The following is a 17,835-nucleotide window of genomic DNA, read 5'->3' on the forward strand; positions in this document are numbered from 1 at the left end:
TATTTTCTTTAGAATTTTTCATACAATTTTTCCTTTTGAGGTTCTCGATTGAAATAAAACTAATTTTATGCAAAAAGAGAATATTTTTCTGACCAAAAGCAGAATTTTCAACCTCAAGGATGAACCTGCACACAAAAAAGAACAATTTTATATCACCCTTGAAAATTTATTTGTAAATTCATTTTCACAAATTGTAACAATAAAATTCATCTCATTGCATTGGTTTTGCATTGATGTGGAGACACAAATAAAATCAAATTCAGTAGCAATCTGCATCGTTCACCTTGATATCCTTGAAGGAGAGAAGAATGTCATCAAGGAGCGAACTGAAGCTCTCTGTTTGCGAAATCCACTCAGATTTAGCTCTAACCAACTCATTCAAGTTAACCTCCTGCAGCGTTGAAAGGAATTGATTTGGTGTTACTTTCGCGAATTCCCTGTATAATTCCGGATTAATTGTTGACCTCTTGGGAGCCTCTTCTTCGTGCCCATTGACACTCATTTGATTCTCATACGCTATGGCCAGGAGATTCACATCACTGGCATCGAGAATGGATTCAATAACAACATCTGAATTGCTTGCGGGACACACATCCGCATTATTTCGCTCAAGATTGTTGCTTCCTTCCGGTTTCGCCGGAGGCTTCTGGTATGGAACATCAATCACCGGATGCTCATCTCTTCTACTCTCCTCCTCGAGTCTCTTCTTCCCCTCGAGATAATTGTACTTTGATAGGAAAGTCTTGAGGTTTTCAATAATTTCCACAGCTACCTTCACTACGGCAAGGTCACAGTCATCCTTAAGGCACTCCATCAGCACCCCAAGGCACCCACGAACGGACAATTCATCGAGAATACGTCCAATTCGAAGAGAAATCTCACGCTCATTGAGCATCACAATCTTCTTATTCTCCTTTGAGAATGTCACCGATGGGAATACCCCATCAATGACCCCTTGATGCTGACACTGTCGCTGTATGACATTCCTCCAAAACAGCAGCCCATTGATTTTCACCTCCCAGTGAAGATCATTCACGGCACAGTGCGCCATTGTTGAAAGAACTGCATCCAGTTGATTCTTTGGCACTTTTTGGTGATCATAGAGGGAACAGAGAAGGCACACAGCTTCTCTCCTCACAACACCTTCACTCTCCTCACTCAGACACACCAGTAGGTGGGACTGAAAACAAATATCCCCCAATACTCAATCATTCCACTCAGAAATTAATCAAACAAAATACTTACAACAAGATCCAAGGAGTTGAGAGATTTCTCCCAATAGCCAGGAATGTTCATCATTTTGTACATACAATGAAGGGCTGTAGCCCGTACGTATGGTTCCATATCATTCTTCGCCATACTCCCAACAATTGGACACAATTTGCTGTCAAGAATATGTTGCAGAAAAGCGGGAAATTCTGCAAGAACATTCCAGATCCTTAACCCATTCTAAAAACTAGATAAACGTACTACACATAGATCTACTTACTTTGTTCTGAAATTATAACCATTGCTGATAGGAGCTCCAACGTACTATCTCGGATTTCCCAGGAATTATCGTGAAGTTTCTTGAAGATCATCTTTCCCAGCCCTTCCATAGCGGAGCCTTTGAGGGTGTCCACCAAAAGTGCCAGATTTGGTGCCAAGAAATGCTCAATTGACAGCTGGGTCAGCTGAAGAGCCTGCACTACGTGCTAAAGAGACAACAGTTTAATAAAATCCATTCTTACCGACGTCTGTGTAATCCTTTTGAGTTTCTTCATCACTTTATTCATCTGTTGCACTTTCACTGATCACTTCCATCACTGTTAAAGCCTTTTAGCTTTTAATTCCATTTTCAACTTACCCGTGATGATAGATTTGGATCCTCAAGTAGGGCCAGCATGAAATTTATCACAATTGTTGATTCCAAGCATTCCTTCCACGTTATCTTGTACTCCTTGACAAGCCCATGAAGTCCAGTTAGCACATAAGACAGCAAGTTTGGAGATTTAACCAAGAGTTCGGTGGAAATAATATTGGGTCGATCCAGATTGCATCCATTTACATCCGGTTCCTCCGAATAGAGGCAATAGATGAGAGCTTGAAAGACAATAACAGCTCTCTCCCGTGTAAGGACCTCCTTCATCCCCAGGATACTCTGAATGGATTTACAGGCAAAATCCGTAACTGTCTCACTTTCAACAGTTAACATGAGATCCCGGAAAGCATAGCAGAGGCGTATTGTGTGCTCCGATGAGACATTCAGCAGTTTCATAATGTACTGATCAAGGCACGCCGTATCTTCGCGACGTTTGCGAATTTTGAAGATAACTGGCATTATTTGCAGTACGATAAATTGATCCTCAAACTGGATCTTCTGATTTTCCATGGCAACTTCAATTGGTGGTGCTGGATTGAGAGATTTCCACAGCATATGACTGAGTTCGGTCATCATGAGAATGTTACTCCCACTACGACGCGTAATGCAGAAATTCATACAATTGAAGAATCTCATTCCGAACTCATTGAAATTCTCCTCATCATGCCCATGCTCACTCCGGCGCACCTGAACTTGTGCAAAGTTCAGCAGGACAAAGATTCTCATGAGTTTCCCAAGAAAACGATGATTGTGCGTCACACTGGCCAGACGCCAGAGACTCCCTTCCAGTTGACACGTCTCAATGATATACTTTGATATCTTCCCACATTCATTCTCCTTGATTGTCTTGTACAGAATATACCCGAGAATGTGAAGAGTTGGAGTGACAAATTTCTGCATATCTGAATCATCAACAGACACAATTGGGCTCTGATCTGTCTTCTTCTTAATCTCCTCCAAGGGCTTACAAATCTCCTCAAAAATCTCAATGCATGTCTTGCGATCTTCGCTAAAGCACAACTTCCCAATGATGCTGTGAATGAAGAGCAAAGCTTCACGGACAACGTAAACTGTGCGATCTGTGTGGCAGTAATCAACTGTTATGAGCCACGCTCTCTTCTCTTTAATCCACACCAAACCATCGTTGTGTTTTGCAATTGCCGCCAAAAGGATGACATTTGCCAGTTGAATTGATGGCGTTTGCGTTGTTGAAGGATGATTTATTATATCGTGAATTCTAGAGAGGGAAAATTATTGTCCTTTACTAAATTACAGAGAGATTGAGTAAGGAGGGAGGACTATCGTAACAGTTTAACGGTCGTTATTTTTTGATTATTTAAATAAGACATTTCGGAAATTTTAAACCTTCTTCAGGCAGACGAATTTTGCAGGGGTGTGGCCAGTATAGATGTTTTTCTATCTAACACCCCCATTAATTAATATTTTAGATATATAATGTTTTTCTTTCTTTACAGGTCTAGAGAAATTGATTTCAGTCAATATTTCGTTTAAATGAAGTTAAAAAGAATTTTCAAACGAATTGAAAACGTCAGAAACGTTATAAAAGAAACGTCAATCGCTAAAAGAACAGCCAAACTTTAGAAAAAACATAAATTTGTTAAAGAAAAACGTCTAAAGATAGAAATGAAACGTCTAACGTTAGAATAAAACATTCAACGTTAAAATAAACGTTAGAACAAATGTCAAAAATTAAATTAAATTTCAAACGACGAACTTTAAAACAAACAATAAATGTCTTAGAGACGAAAGCTCTGGGAAAATGTAACTTGTTTTGGGTGGGAATTTTATTTTCTACCGACAAAGAGCGGAAACTATTATATATTCAAAACAAACGTCAAACGTTAGAAAATAGTGTCCAATGTTAGAGTAAATGTCAAACAGTTGAATAAACGTCAAATGTTAAGAAATTAGCATGTCAAAAGTCAAGGAAAAATTAACGTCAGTGAAACATCAAAGTAATCATTTAAAATGTCAAAATAAACGTCAAGAATTAGAAAATGAATGTCAATCGTTAGAAAAAAAAACTAAAATCGGTTAAATTCTGATTTAAAACATTAAAATTACACTCAAAAAGAAACTAATTACAATAGTTTATATCGTTATGTAGCAAAAAAAATCCTTAATAATTTTCCTGCAAGCACACGGCACATCGCCACAGCATTGGATTAAAAACCAAAAAAAGGGCTAATTAGTTAGAAAAATTTCCCTTTGCATTAATCATCAGTGCTGCGTGTTTTTTGTCATACGCAGCAAAAGGAAAAACATTGATAATGTTTATTTACATTATTTTCATGATAGTAACTTATCAATGAATGCAAAAAAAAACCCTAATTGCTAGCTCTATTAATTTTTTCAGCCATGGCCTTTGGGAGAAGAGCAAATCCGCAAATTCTTTAGCCTGATACTTTGCTCAGGGAAGACGTAGTAAATTAGCTGAGCAATTTAGTGTGAATGTAAATAGAATTATCAGCTGGGGAGTTCAATGGTTTTATCATAGAACTTCTCAGTCAGGCACGAAGCACACGTAAAATGATAAGAGATGGAAGTTTCGATAGTTGCAGCTTTGGGAATTGATGGGGAGAGCGCTCAGAGAGATAGATAAGACTTAGAATTCTCCACAACATTTTGGGGGCAGAGAGTGAAGGGAAAAAAATGTGCCAAAAAACTCCCAGACATTGAGAATTGTTGCGAAATTCACGATTGGCGCCAGGAGGGATTTACCTGTCAAAGATGAGCTTCTCCCGGGCACTGGTAAAGTTCTTTGGGTCCTCAATGTAAAGGGTGAGAAGTCTCAGGGTGAAGCCAACAATATGATGATCTGGGAGCCCCTTTGTTGACCACTGATCGAGCGCTCGGTCAATCCAATTGAGAATCTTTGGTGATTTGAGGAATCTCGTGCAATCTACGGAAGACGCAATACGGCCGCTATCAGTGCACAATGTGAAGAGTAAACACATGATAGCAAACTCACCTGAGGCATTTTTATTCTTTCCGGACAAGTGGGTAATTAGCATTTCTAAATAAACATCATTGCTAATACGAATGCCCGGCTCCAGGAACATCCGGAGCACCCTGTACAGCTGATCCTCATCGTTGTACTCGCGTAATTCTGGCTTCTTCACCCCACCATTCATTGTCACCACCTATTGTTTAAGCAAATTGCATCACAATCCAATCTGGAGGCTTATTTTAACACAAAAACACCGAGAAACCAGGAGAAAATTATTAAATGGCGAAATTCTTGTGTTTTGACAACTTGCTACTGTCGCCCCTGGTGGCCAACACTTTCAAATGGAGTTCTTATGAATTCATCGATTTTATCAATTTCATCGATTCATTACTTTTTTTCTCGTATTTTGGGATGATTTTGAATGAAATTTCAGGATTTTCCTTTTTTTGTTCTTTTTTCTTAATTTTTCTACGATTCTGAACAGTTTTTTTTTGTTAATTTCTTTACCACAAAATGCAATTTTTCAAATTTTCAAACAATAACAGATATGAAGTTAGCAAAAAACTGATAAAAGGTTTCGCCATATACTAACCAACTTCATGGCATTACTTTGTCAACACCCGAACATCTAAAAAACGAAGAGACAGGAAAGTTTTCCAACACGAAAATCAAACATTTCCACTAAGAATTCGCGGAAAATTGTAGTTTATTAATGTGTGGCAGTGCGTGTTTGTGTGTTAATTAGTGAGAAATAATGTCCTCCCTGTCTGCAAGTGCAGAAAATCTAACAGACACCCAGGTAAGGGCAGCAACAGTGCATTTTCCACATTTTCACCATTTTCCACCCCACATTTCCACGCATTTTCACACGCAACCCCATCCCCAAGGTATGAGGAGGAAAAATCAAGTGCCTGTGGGGTGGGAATTTATGTAGAAGGCCGTGGAAATTGATGGGCATCCTTGGCGGGAGCTTGTGGAAAAGCTTTGTTGTCCCCTTCCGCATTCTCATTAATTTTTCTTGGGATGGGGAATGCATCACGGAGATGAGTCACACGGAGGCGCTAATTTGATGGTGGTTTCGTTTTATTTTTAATTGGTTGCAGGGCAACGATGGCTCTTCAATGTGTCTGGAGTTGGCGCTCGAGGGGGAGCGCCTGTGCAAGAGCGGAGACTGCCGTGCTGGAGTTGCATTTTTTCAGGCTGCCATTCAGGCGGGAACTGATGATCTCCGGATTCTGAGTGCCATCTACAGCCAATTGGGCAACGCCTACTTCTACCTGGGTGACTACTCAAAAGCCATGGACTTCCACAAGCTAGACCTCACGCTGGCACGTTCAATGAATGACAAATTGGGCGAGGCAAAGTCTTCCGGGAATTTGGGGAACACCCTCAAGGTGATGGGGAAGTTCGACGAGGCAGCTATTTGCTGCGAGAGGCATCTCACACTTGCCCGGCAGCTGGGGGATCGTCTCAGTGAGAGCCGAGCATTGTACAATCTCGGCAATGTCTACCATTCCAAGGGGAAGCACATGGGGCAACGAGATCCCGGAGATTTCTCAGACGACGTCAAGGAAGCCCTCATGAAGGCCGTTGGATATTATCAGTGAGTACAGAGACATTTTTTGATTGATTAATGGGCGTTTCAGGACGTTTTTTTTTCGCGGGGGGAATTTGGGGCAATGACAGAGCCCAAATAGGCAAGCACAAAAAAAAGGGAAAGTGATTTCACGGAAAAGTGACGAAGAAGATGAAAATCATCCACAATTGATGACCCAACACACTTTTATTGGTCATGCTCGTCATGCTCATTAGCTTCCCAACAAATTCCTCCCATTGAGATCATAAACAAAATTATATTACATTATACATCCACCACCACGCACAGCACAGCACAGCATCGACGGAGTACAAGAGACGCTGTTGGCTGCTGTTTGTGAGACAAATGAGCAATGAATGGACTTCCTCGCAGCAATTAGAATCACTCGGACGGAGTGATTAATAAATAGTTTATTGTGTTGAATGTATTTATGCTCTGTATGCTGTGCTCACACCCCCACTGTGCCTCTGGCCTTTAACCTTTTGTGTGTTGAATGTTTGTGGGGAGCGCCCACACCGCGTGTGCCTCCATACATGCCAATTCGCATGCACATTCAGGCTCTAATAAATTTCCTTTCCTCCATCTCTCCCTTCACAAAGGAGCTGTACGTCCTATTGTTTGTACAAAATTCAAAAGAGAGGCTGCAAATGTGCAGAAATGTGTGGGGAAATTCTGCAATACACGTGCTGTGAGAATTTCAGTTGTTTAGAGAGCTCGCGAATTCAACACGAGCCTCTCCTCCCCTCATTCTATGTATATTGTACTAAAATAACTCCAATATATGAAGCTTAAAGGCGCTTCTTTACCCCCTATGCGGTGCCTTTGAGAATGTTTGGAAAAGTCAAATTTATGGTGTTTGTTTATAAGATGCTTCGCAAAAGCGGAAAAGACACTTTTCCACCAATTTTTACGATCTTCTTGGGGAATATTTATCACATAAAAATGAATCGAGGACATGCATTCGTGTTTATCTGAATCAAACAATGTTAAGATATTCGTTATTTTGCTGCTTGCAACAGCAAATATCGTATCAATATAGCGAGTTAGATAGATAGATAGATTTTATTTTAAATGCCCTGTGGAACTACATAGTATCCTTATTGGACTAAAGGGGAACCTGGGGTAAAATGGCGAATTTTTGGGAGATAATTTTTCCTGAGTTCCGTGGAAATATTAGGGTTTTCTCATAACAATTAACTTATAGGGAATTTTCCGGGCTACAACTTTGTCTCAGACGATTTCTCTCTATCTCAACGAGAAAATGCTTTTTCAGGCCATTTTCCTAACCCTTGTACTTTCACCATTTTGAGCCAGCCATGGGGTAAAATGATGAATTGCTGTTTTTTATACCCTAATCTTAATTTAATGAAATTATTTTAGCAAGGCACTATAATATCTATTGAGAATGAGAGATTTTTGTACCAATTAAAACTTTTTTTAATAAAAAAAATACAAAAAAACGTTTTTAAGAAATTTTCTTTTTTATTTTTTTAGTTTATAAAAATTGGTAAGATTCAGTAATCCACGTAATCCAACATCCTAAATTGTATGTAATAGTTATACCGTTTTAAGAAAAATATTTTTTTCAAAAATTTAAAAAGTTATTTTAAAAAACACCAAATTCACCATTTTGCCCCAAGGGGTACTTTTTACTATCAGTGTTCTAAGGGAAAACTCGGGAACTTTTTTTGGAAAATTCAGATTAGATTCGTGTTTAGCAATAGTTACTCTGTCTAAAAATGCATTTGGATCAAAAAAATTGCAGAAAATTTCACCAAAACTTAATTGTAACTTTGAGGTTCGAAACATTTGTTTTTCAAATAAAAGCCGAAATATTGGATCAATTATCATAAAACTTTCTAGGCTTAGGCAGGGGTCTGAAGTGCAACTACTGACAAAATTAGACAGATTAGCTCCCACTGCTTCTAGAGATATAATTTTTTATATTTTTTTCAAATTCACCATTTTACCCCAGTTATCCTACACGATAAAAACGTAGAAATTATGAATTTAATAACCGCCAAAACTGATAAAAATGTATTATATGCTTAAAAAACAAAAAGATTAAAGTGCCTAAAATGCTTCAAGAATTGCTATCAGTGCAAAAGGTACAATAAAATGAACAAAAAGCGCAGAAAATGCGATTTAAAATTATTAGAATTAAAATGAAAATAGCACAAAAATAGAATTCAGAAAAACATATAATAAAAATGAATAAACTCCTTTCTCGTGTTCTTTTGCCTTTTGTTTGATCGATATAATTTTCCTTCGTGTAAAAAGTAGCCTGTTGTCAAACAATAGTTCAAAAAATAAATTTTATTCTAAAAGAAAAAATAATTCTCTGATTGGAAAAGATGGATAAATTAGTCACAGAAGACGTCCAAATGGATCCAATTTTATCTGAAATTCAGAGCTTAAAGACAGAGCTTTCGGGCTATTTGGCCACAATGACAAACTTCCGGAATACTCTTGAGGAAATCTCCGTGGAAGAGTTGAAGAAAAACCTCAATCTTTCTCCTGAAGACTCCAACGCGCTGATGAAGGAAGTTGAGGGGAAGCCAATTGGGGAGATTTTGAAGAATCTTCAGAGTGATGCGGAAAATTTCAAGCCAAACTTCAAAGATTCTTCAATGGAGAACTTTGTGAGCTCCCTGGATGACGTCATGCAGTCAATGACGCGTCTCCGGGAGTGTTCAGAGACAATTGTTAAGATAGACAAGAGGATTGAAGAGACTCTCCAGGAGGCTCAGAACAACATTTCCCTCGTTTGTGAGCATATTCCTGAAAAGGATTCTTCAAACTTCTAGATTTTTTTAACGGAATTTTTGGAAATTTAAATTATTTTCTTGAAGAAATTATTCTGAAATTTTAAATAAATTTATAAAATAAAGAAATATTAGAAGACTTTTTTTTAATGAAATTTATAAAAACAAAAATGAATGGACTCCTTTAAAATTGAAGCATTACTCTTCTGAATTATTTTTAGCAAATTTCGTGAATAACTTTGCATTGAATTATTGTTTTTTAATTTCTTCGTTTTTGAAATATCAATGAGTCTGAAGCTCAGTATTATGGGCAGCTCGTGACAAGCATTAACCAATAATGTTTGTATATTAGCAATAATCCCCCCAAGACTCTAGCTGAATCTTTTCTCATTCCTCAGCCAGCTTTCCTAGAGTTAAGAAGTTGTGAAGAAAAAGAGTTAAGTTTCAGTGAGAAAATTCCTTAATTTTTGTAGGCAAAACCTAACTCTGATGCGTCAGATCGGTGATCGTGGTGCTCAGGGACGGGCCTGCGGCAATCTCGGCAATACTTACTATCTCCTCGGGGATTTTCAAGCAGCAATCGTCCATCACCAGGAACGACTCAGTATTGCACGTGAGTTCGGCGATAAGGCAGCCGAACGACGTGCCAACAGCAACCTGGGTAATTCTCACATCTTCCTCGGGCAATTTGAGTTGGCGGCAGAGAACTACAAGAGAACTCTGTCGCTGGCCATTGAGCTGGGGGAGAGAGCAGTTGAGGCGCAGGCATGCTACAGCCTCGGCAACACCTATACCCTCCTCAAGGATTTTGCGCTCGCCATTGAATACCATCAGCGGCATTTGGCCATTGCCCAGGAGTTGGGGGATAAGGTGGGTGAGGCCAGAGCCTGCTGGAGTCTCGGTAATGCATACTCAGCCATTGGAAACTACGAGAAAGCCCTCCACTATGCACAATCACACTACAGCTTAGCCACAGAGGTGAGTCCATTCATTTTCTTCAATTTTTTGAGTTTCGACACTTTGAAAAAAAAAGAGGATGAAGAAAGCTTTAAAATGTTCAAATAAACGTCAAACATTCGAATAAACATTAAATGTTTGAATAACGTCAAATTTTAAATTAAAACTGTCAAAAGATGGTAAAAACGTCAAACGATACAAGAATGTGAAACGGTAAAAATAAGTTTCAAACGTTAAAAAATAATTGTCAAACCTGACAAACCGAAGAGAAATATTTAGTTTTAATAGAAACTTCAAATATTTGAAAATAAACTATAAACATTTAAAAAAATATATAAAACATCAAGAAAGAATCATTTGACATAAGAAAATAAACGTCAAATATGTTATGATTAATCGTCAAACGTTGGTACATAAATATAAACATAAAATGTCAGATAATTAACGTCAAATGTCAGAATAGACATGAAAAAGTTAAAAAAGTAACTGTTAGTCTTTTGAAAAGTAAAGTCAAATGTTAGAAGAAAAAATAACATTAGAATAAAGGATTAACACTAGATAAGAAACATTAAATGTTTGAGAACAGTTAAAAAACTTTAAATATATATTTTTTATTGTTAAAGAATTAACGTCAAACACTAAAGTAGAACGTCAAATATAATTTCTATATCAATGTAAAAAAAATATTCGTTAACCTTCAGATAAAGAATATCAAACTTTAGAAAAAAAAATAACGTTCGAATAAAAGACGTTTGACATTTGACGTCATTTGTTTGAACGTTTCATGTCCTAATTTTAAAATTTGACATATATTTTCTAACGTCTGATGTTTCTTATTTGAAGTTTGATGATCATTTTCTAACTTTGACGTTTCTATTCTGACATTTGACGAAATAAGTTGATAATATAACGTCAGAACCCAGCGCCGCATGTCCCTAGACTGTCCTGCCAGTTGTCCCGAGACACTTTGTTCGGGGTTCCCTAGACAAAAAGGGACATTTATGCAGACAGATGCCATAAGAATGTCCGCGATTTTCCCGGGACACAGGAACAATGAGTTCGGGACATAATTTTTAGTTTCATTATTCAACAATACTTAAATAGCACACTAATTTAAAAGCTCATATTAGTGAGAATATTACCTAAAACGTGAGAAAACCTCACTTTCAAGATATTTTTTATGTTAAAAAAATATATTATCTAAGTATTAAGAGTGCGAGATTTGTGTACCAATTAAAACTTATTTTTTCAATAAAAAAAATGCAAAAAATAGGAAAAAAGTTAACTTTAAGAAATTTAAAGTAATTTAAGAGTAATTAAACATCCTTTTTAAAATAAAAATTGGAACGTCCCGTCTTACTCTTAAGGGTGTCCCGGGACAATCGCGGACATTCTTATGGTAACTGTCTGCATAAATGTCCCAGGATGTCCCGGGGAAAAGTCCCGAATTGCAGCCGGGACACTAGGGACGTTTGTGGTGCTGGGAATAACACGTCAAATGTTAGAAAATAATCGTCAAACTTCAAATAACAAACATCAAACGTTAGAAAGTATACGTCAAATTTTAAAATTAGAACGTCAAACGTTAGAAAAAAAAACAGTGTCAAACGTTATGATTTGATTTTTTTTGTAATCAAACACTCTCTAAAATGAAAAAAAATCAATTATTTTTTTCCGCATTTTCCACAAAGTTTTTGAAGATTTTTCTCTCAAAAATTTTGGAAAGTTATTCTTTGTCGAACATTAAACGCAAAATAATTTTTCTTTATGGACTTCCCACAATGTGAGACCAAAAACATTGAGCTCTCTTCTCTATACGCACAATTTGACCACGACAGAAAGTATTTGGGGGAAATGATGCTTGAAATGTGTTTCGCATTGACAACAACAACAAAAAAAAAGAGTAAAACTTAACAATCGAACGTGACTTGGAAATTAACGAAAACTTTTCACACTTTTACGACGCGCGCGATGTTATGTTGTTGACCAGTGTTGAAGAAGTGAGAAAAAATAAATTATAAATTTTCTTTTCTTGTGGATTTTTTAGCTGGGAGATCCAGTTGGTGAATCCACAGCACGAATGAATATTACGGACTTGCGGAAGGTGCTGGGATTGCCGGAGATAACACCCACGGATTTCGATGCCATCTCATCGGATAGTCAACGTTCCAAATCGTCACCAGATGAGCAGGAGACAACACAGACTGTCCGTCAATATCGGGTACGAAGGCAAAGCATGGAACAATTGGATTTGCTTAAGGTTTTCTTTTGTTTTATTTTCTTTTTATTTTTTCGGGGAGTTTTTTGGGGGTTTTCTTGGCTTGCTTTTGGGGGAGGAGTTTGTGGGAGAAGTTTAGTTAATTTTGAAATGTTTTTTCGGGGGTTTCAGCTTACACCGGATGGGAAGAAAGTGGAGCATCATGCAAAGGGGTCAGATGGTGGGGCTATAATGCAGGAGGATGACTTCTTTGAGCTTCTCACGAATTCTCAGAGTAAACGAATGGACGATCAGCGGTGTTCGCTGAAGGTGGGTGGGGCTGTTGTGGGGGAGGGAGCTGTAAGGAAGCCCCTTGTGGCACAGAATAGGAATGCCCCACCGGCTGGTGCGAAGGAGAACAGGAATGCTCTGTTGGAGATGATTGCGGATTTGCAGTCGGAACGAATGGATGAGCAGAGGGCCACGTTGCCGGGGCTGGTGAATCGCGGGGGTGTTGTGCTGAAGGGGCAGACAAATCCAACGGGTCCAGCTCCGGATGATGCATTCCTGGACATGCTGATGCGCTGTCAGGGCTCGAGGTTGGAGGAGCAGCGATCAGAGCTGCCGCGGCCGGGAGATGTGCTCGATGACGCCGAGGGGGGCAGCACACGCAGGGGAAGATCGAATATTGGCGCCACTGTACCTGATGAGGATTTCTTCTCGCTGATCTCCCGCGTTCAGGGTGGCCGAATGGAGGATCAGCGTGCTGCCGTGCCACTCGGTGTGTCCAGGCGTCTTGCGATGCCCAACAATGTCCACGTTCCACCACCAAATACCACCACAAAGGAGCCAGGAAAGAAAAACTAAAAGAAAATTATAAAAGAATTTTACCATTTTACTGTCCATCCCCCCACCACCCTAAAATCATCATCCAACACTGAGTAGATCCTTAAGAAGATGCGGTGCAAAGGCCAAAATGTCAGCACCAAACTCACAAGCATCACACCCCCATGAGGAATACTCCCAGGAAACTTTTTTTTTTTAATTAGAAAAATAATTCAATTTACTCAAGAGTAGAAGTTTTGTTTTTTAAGAGAAAGAAAATGAAGCATTTATTAGTCAAAAAAAAGAAACTTTGTCCTTTTTTTTTAGCAAAGAAATACTGTTTTATATTATTAAAAAAAACAATCATCATTCTCTCAATCAACCCCCTCTTTTTTATACATCCCCATTTACAAAGGAATAATAAGAAACATTCTATATTTTATATTTTACACAAACATCGATTTTATTTTGTGTGTAGTAGGAAAAAAAAATGGAGAAAAAAACCTTCTCAAGAAGCCAAAGGATAAATAGAGAATTTCTGAAGGATGTAGGAGTGTAGTGAGGAGAAAAAAATTATCATATCTATTTCTTCGATTTGCATGAAAAGAAAAAAGTTGTCAAGTTTTGAATTTAAGAGAAAAAAAATGTGAAAAGTTAATGAAAAGAGAATTTTAGTGAAGAAAAATGTAAAATTGACTTCAGTGCAGTCTCTCCGCGAGGAATGTCTGTGTTTCATCTGAAATTTCACTTTTAAGACAAATAAAATCGCTATAAATTTTATCTAAATAAATTTGTTTTATTTTATTAATTTTTGGGCCAAATTCAGCGACCAAGAAACCCTTGAAATCTTTGAATTTTCTGAGATATCTTAAAATCAAGATTTTTTCAAGATTGCTCAATAACTCAAAGAAAGTTAATCTGATGAGAACAAAACTATTTCCTAAAGTTTTTTTGTTCTTTGAAGATAATTTCCTTAAATTTTCATCAAAATCGGTCCAGTAGATTTTTTATAATGAAGGAAAATGTGAGTCAAGGTCACATGAAAAAAAAAAGATGGCGTCAGTTTTTGAAAAAAAAAAACCGTAAACATTGGGTTCGATTCTGATAAAAATCTTTTCTTTTCTGAATATTTATCAGTTTTAAGATTTTTGGTATTCTAGGAATAATGGGCCTAATTCAGCGTCCAAGAAACCCTTGAAATCTTTGAATTTTGTACTGAAATTTCAAGCGAATTTCAAGGGTTTCTTGGTCGCTGAATAAGGCCCAATCTTTCTAGTATTCTAGGAAAAAAACGGAAAAAACCTTATAAGATTTTCACAGTTTCTTTAATTCATTAATTCTGTTTTTAAAGGAAAATTACTTTTCAAAGGCCTTTAAACACTTGGAGGACAAAACTGGTAATTACTGCCAATTCGACTTTCTTGTATCGTCACAGAATAAAATCTATCTAATTTATCGTGATAAATCCAAAAAGAACTTCAATAACTTCAAAGATCGTCTAAAGAAAATTTGGAAAAACTTTTTTTTTCTGAGAGAAAATTAAGGTCCAAGTTTGAAGTTAGAATTTTTGGTCCTTTACTTAGTGTTAATATTTGACTGTTTTCTGGAGCATCAAATCCTTTATTTTAACCGTGATTGTTTCGAATTTCTCTTCCCGAACGACAATAGAACTGTGGCAGTTAGTTTCTTGACGTAATTTTAGATTAGTTTTTGGTAGGAGCTGAGGTGCCCCCTCCGGGGCGTCAAGGATGCGTGTCAATTCTAGAAAAACGCAATTTTTACTAGAGCTTTCGGCAATCACCTCGCTTTCTTCTGAGATAGAACGATTTAAAAACATCAACTGTCAAATCCTTTAAAACCTTTTAAGTTTGTAAGAAAATAAAATAAAAGATTTTTGTCTGAATCGATCCCATCGATCTCAATCTTTTCTAAAAGAATTTCTTCCGAATTTTTTCTCCAAAGAAAGCTCCAAAGAACTTTTACATAAAAAAAAAAGAATTTTCAATTTATTTTCCTTAATTTTCTTTACAAAAGAACTTTAACAAAATAAAATAAAATTTAATTTTTAACTTCATTCAACTCGTATCTGCGTGCGGTTGCATAGATTTGAGGGTATATTCCACGAAATTGAGGTCCTTCATGAACTCTGTTACACGCCTGAGATGCCTGTCTGTGTAGGGCAGCAGCGTCTCCACAATCCTTGCTGCTCCACTTGGCTGGAAACTTCCTGCGAGCATATTTTTAAGGAGAATATTCACAACGAGCTGTGCTGGGCGGGAATTTTTGCTGTTTGTATTCCATTTGGCTGCATGATTGAGCAGAGTCTCCTTGTCCATGTCATTAAGCCCATCAATGGTCTCCTCGAGTCCCTCCACTTGCCCCTCAACGATCTTCTTGACAATCTTCAGCGTCATCTGTGGCTTCTCCAGGCGAATGGCAATCTGCAGGGCTTTCTGGAATTTCCCCTGATGCAGCAAATTGTTCAGTTCTTGCTCCTGCAGCACTACTTCCTGAACTTTCTTCCTCTCCTCCGTTCGCTTTTCTTCCGTCACATCGCGCCACTGGAGGAGCTTCGAATCACTCCCTCCGCTGAAGAAATGCCGCTCATTGGTCGGCAAAGCCATCGTCCAGACACGGCCCTCGTGATGATCGAGCGTCGTTACGCATTCATTTGTTTTTATGCTCCACAACTTGATGAACCCGTCGGCGTCTGCGGAGAGGATTTGCATTCCGCGTGAGATGAATTCAGCCCGCAGGACGGAACCTTCGTGTCCTTCGAAGGTTTTGAGGCACGTAAAGGAAGTAATCGCCCAAATGCGGATAGTCCCATCGGCTGACGAGGTAAGGAGTACCTGATCCACGGGGGAGAAGCGAACACACCAAACGGGACGCTTGTGACCCTTGAGGACACCAACGAGTGACAAATTGGAAGTATTCCAGATCTTTGCTGTCTTATCCTGTGATCCTGTGGCCAGCAATTTGTCATTCGGGGATACTGTGACGGAATTTACGTCCTTCTCGTGGACAATTTGCGTAGCAGTGCATGCCAGGGAAGCTTCCTCATCTACTTTGGGGTCTTTTGGAATCGTCCACACTTTCAGGCACAAATCCTGACTGACTGAGGCGAAGAAGGAAGTCGACAAGCGGCTCATTGCAACGGAACTGATGGATGCTGTGTGCTTCCTGCCCACACCGATGCACGTCACATCGAAGCTATCTGGCTTGAGGCTCCACAGCCGGACGGTTGAGTCTTTGCTAGCTGAAACCAGGAGCTTCCCACGAGCTGAAAAAAAAGCACAAAAATGTAAAATTTGGAGGATTTTTAAGGATTTTTCAGGGATAACTCACCAGCAAGACTCATGACGATATCCGTGTGTCCTTTGAGGACTTGACAATTCATCGTGGTTGTGTCGTAGAACTTGATATCCGGACTATTTGTAGCCACAGCTAGGTAGCGATCCTTCTTCCCCACAAATGCCATATCAAGGATTTCATCGCTGAAGCCAATAAGTTGCTTTGCACAGTGAAACGTGCCAATGTTGTGGATGAGAATGTTGTGATCTGCCGTTACGATGCCGATTCGTTGAGATTTAGGGCACCAGAGGAGCTGTGTGATGGCCAATCCTCCTTCTTCCTCAGCCTTGGAGACTAAACTATTCGTCTGCGTGAAGATTATCTTGGCTTTCGTTACTTCCCACACCTTTATCTGCCCTGATTCCCCACCAACAGCCACGTAAATCCCTTCCGGAGGTAGTGTAATCCCTCCCGGAAGACTAATCCCATTTGGGAGGATGAAGGAACTCTCCAGAGCTTCATAGGCAGGAATAACTTTGACACTCTTCTTCTCCTTCAAATTCCAGAGAATTAAAACCTTATCCCTACTCGTGGATACCAAGAAATCCTCCTCAGGAGTCAGGGAGAGTGATGTAACACGACTGTAGTGAGCTTCGAGGGTACAAATAACTTCCCGGCTCTTGTAGTTCCACCCAAAGATTCGATTATCATCCCCAACGGCATAAATAAGGGGCTCTGCTGTTGCAAAGGTGAGTAGCCCAATAACCCCCTGACATCCACGAAGATTAGCAAGACAGATCTTCTTCGTGTAGTCCCAGATTCGCACGGAAGCATCACAGCCACCACTAGCCACGATTTCAGTGTCTTTCGAGGGGCTGAAAGCCACCCTTGAGATGGGCCCCTGATGTACACCCCTCCACATCCGCACAAGACTACACGACTGTCCATCCCAGAGCTTCAGGAGACCACTTTTGTGCGCTGACAGGATGAGATTTCCATCCAAATTCACGGCAAATGTGTACGTTGCATCGTCTGTCTCCACTTCTGTTGCTCCTCCGCGAATTGATCTGTCCACCTTCCCATTCTCCACGTTGACAATGTTAATCCTTTCATTGTCCTGACATACCAACTCATCACCTGTCCACGCCACAAATCCCGTAGTGTGGAAAGCCTCGAAGGCGTTCTCCACTTCAAACCTACAAAAAAAGCCCCAAAACAACTTGATTAGATTGAGAATTTAAAGGGAAACTGTACCAGGAAGTACTCACGATTCTTTTAGCTGATTCTTAGACATCCTCAGTGAGTTTTTACAGCATTTCCCGAGTAAAATACAAGACCACGCGTTCACATAAACTTCCTGCCAAAGTT

General features: G+C 39.0%; 3 protein-coding genes across 5 annotated transcripts; 1 reads left to right on the forward strand and 2 right to left on the reverse strand.

Moving 5' to 3' along the window:
- Positions 1–145: 145 nt before the first annotated feature.
- On the reverse strand, positions 146–5,164 carry LOC129786200 (uncharacterized). Its single transcript, XM_055821046.1, has 6 exons — positions 4,854–5,164; positions 4,604–4,784; positions 1,847–3,098; positions 1,490–1,694; positions 1,246–1,418; positions 146–1,180 (listed from the first exon to the last, which is right to left on the reverse strand). The coding sequence occupies exons 1-6, from the start codon at positions 5,014–5,016 to the stop codon at positions 260–262; spliced, it is 2,895 nt and encodes a 964-aa protein (XP_055677021.1). The 5' UTR covers positions 5,017–5,164; the 3' UTR covers positions 146–259.
- A 267-nt stretch (positions 5,165–5,431) lies between these two features.
- LOC129786204 (G-protein-signaling modulator 2) lies at positions 5,432–13,963 on the forward strand. 3 transcript variants are annotated; one of them, XM_055821052.1, is made up of 5 exons: positions 5,432–5,631; positions 5,936–6,435; positions 9,668–10,172; positions 12,199–12,411; positions 12,541–13,963. In XM_055821052.1, exons 1-5 carry the CDS (start codon positions 5,587–5,589, stop codon positions 13,213–13,215), a joined length of 1,938 nt encoding a protein of 645 aa, XP_055677027.1. In that variant the 5' UTR covers positions 5,432–5,586; the 3' UTR covers positions 13,216–13,963. The 3 variants fall into 3 exon arrangements, with proteins under 3 accessions (XP_055677027.1, XP_055677028.1, XP_055677026.1); XM_055821053.1 differs by having other exon boundaries at positions 5,434–5,631; positions 12,199–12,372; XM_055821051.1 differs by having other exon boundaries at positions 5,441–5,631; positions 12,199–13,963.
- A 1,187-nt stretch (positions 13,964–15,150) lies between these two features.
- Positions 15,151–17,835, reverse strand: LOC129786206 (transducin beta-like protein 3). Its single transcript, XM_055821054.1, has 3 exons — positions 17,736–17,835; positions 16,522–17,663; positions 15,151–16,456 (listed from the first exon to the last, which is right to left on the reverse strand). Exons 1-3 carry the CDS (start codon positions 17,759–17,761, stop codon positions 15,249–15,251), a joined length of 2,376 nt encoding a protein of 791 aa, XP_055677029.1. The 5' UTR covers positions 17,762–17,835; the 3' UTR covers positions 15,151–15,248.

Source organism: Lutzomyia longipalpis, chromosome 1 (genome assembly GCF_024334085.1).
Source record: "Lutzomyia longipalpis isolate SR_M1_2022 chromosome 1, ASM2433408v1".
Taxonomy (NCBI): domain Eukaryota; kingdom Metazoa; phylum Arthropoda; class Insecta; order Diptera; family Psychodidae; genus Lutzomyia; species Lutzomyia longipalpis.

What these genes read in the sequence shown, in the direction of transcription:
- LOC129786200 (XM_055821046.1), bottom strand. Translation starts at nt 5,016, where the DNA reads ATGAATGGTGGGGTGAAGAAGCCAGAATTACGCGAGTACAACGATGAG. An exon ending in ATCCAAATCTATCATCACGG is followed by an intron (nt 1,695 to 1,846) that starts GTAAGTTGAAAA and finishes TTGTCTCTTTAG; the next exon opens with CACGTAGTGCAGGCTCTTCA. An exon ending in TCAACTCCTTGGATCTTGTT is followed by an intron (nt 1,181 to 1,245) that starts GTAAGTATTTTG and finishes ATTTGTTTTCAG; the next exon opens with TCCCACCTACTGGTGTGTCT.
- LOC129786204 (XM_055821051.1), top strand. Translation starts at nt 5,587, where the DNA reads ATGTCCTCCCTGTCTGCAAGTGCAGAAAATCTAACAGACACCCAG. An exon ending in AAAATCTAACAGACACCCAG is followed by an intron (nt 5,632 to 5,935) that starts GTAAGGGCAGCA and finishes AATTGGTTGCAG; the next exon opens with GGCAACGATGGCTCTTCAAT. An exon ending in ACTACAGCTTAGCCACAGAG is followed by an intron (nt 10,173 to 12,198) that starts GTGAGTCCATTC and finishes TGGATTTTTTAG; the next exon opens with CTGGGAGATCCAGTTGGTGA.
- LOC129786206 (XM_055821054.1), bottom strand. Translation starts at nt 17,761, where the DNA reads ATGTCTAAGAATCAGCTAAAAGAATC. An exon ending in AAGAATCAGCTAAAAGAATC is followed by an intron (nt 17,664 to 17,735) that starts GTGAGTACTTCC and finishes CTTTTTTTGTAG; the next exon opens with GTTTGAAGTGGAGAACGCCT. An exon ending in TATCGTCATGAGTCTTGCTG is followed by an intron (nt 16,457 to 16,521) that starts GTGAGTTATCCC and finishes CTTTTTTTTCAG; the next exon opens with CTCGTGGGAAGCTCCTGGTT.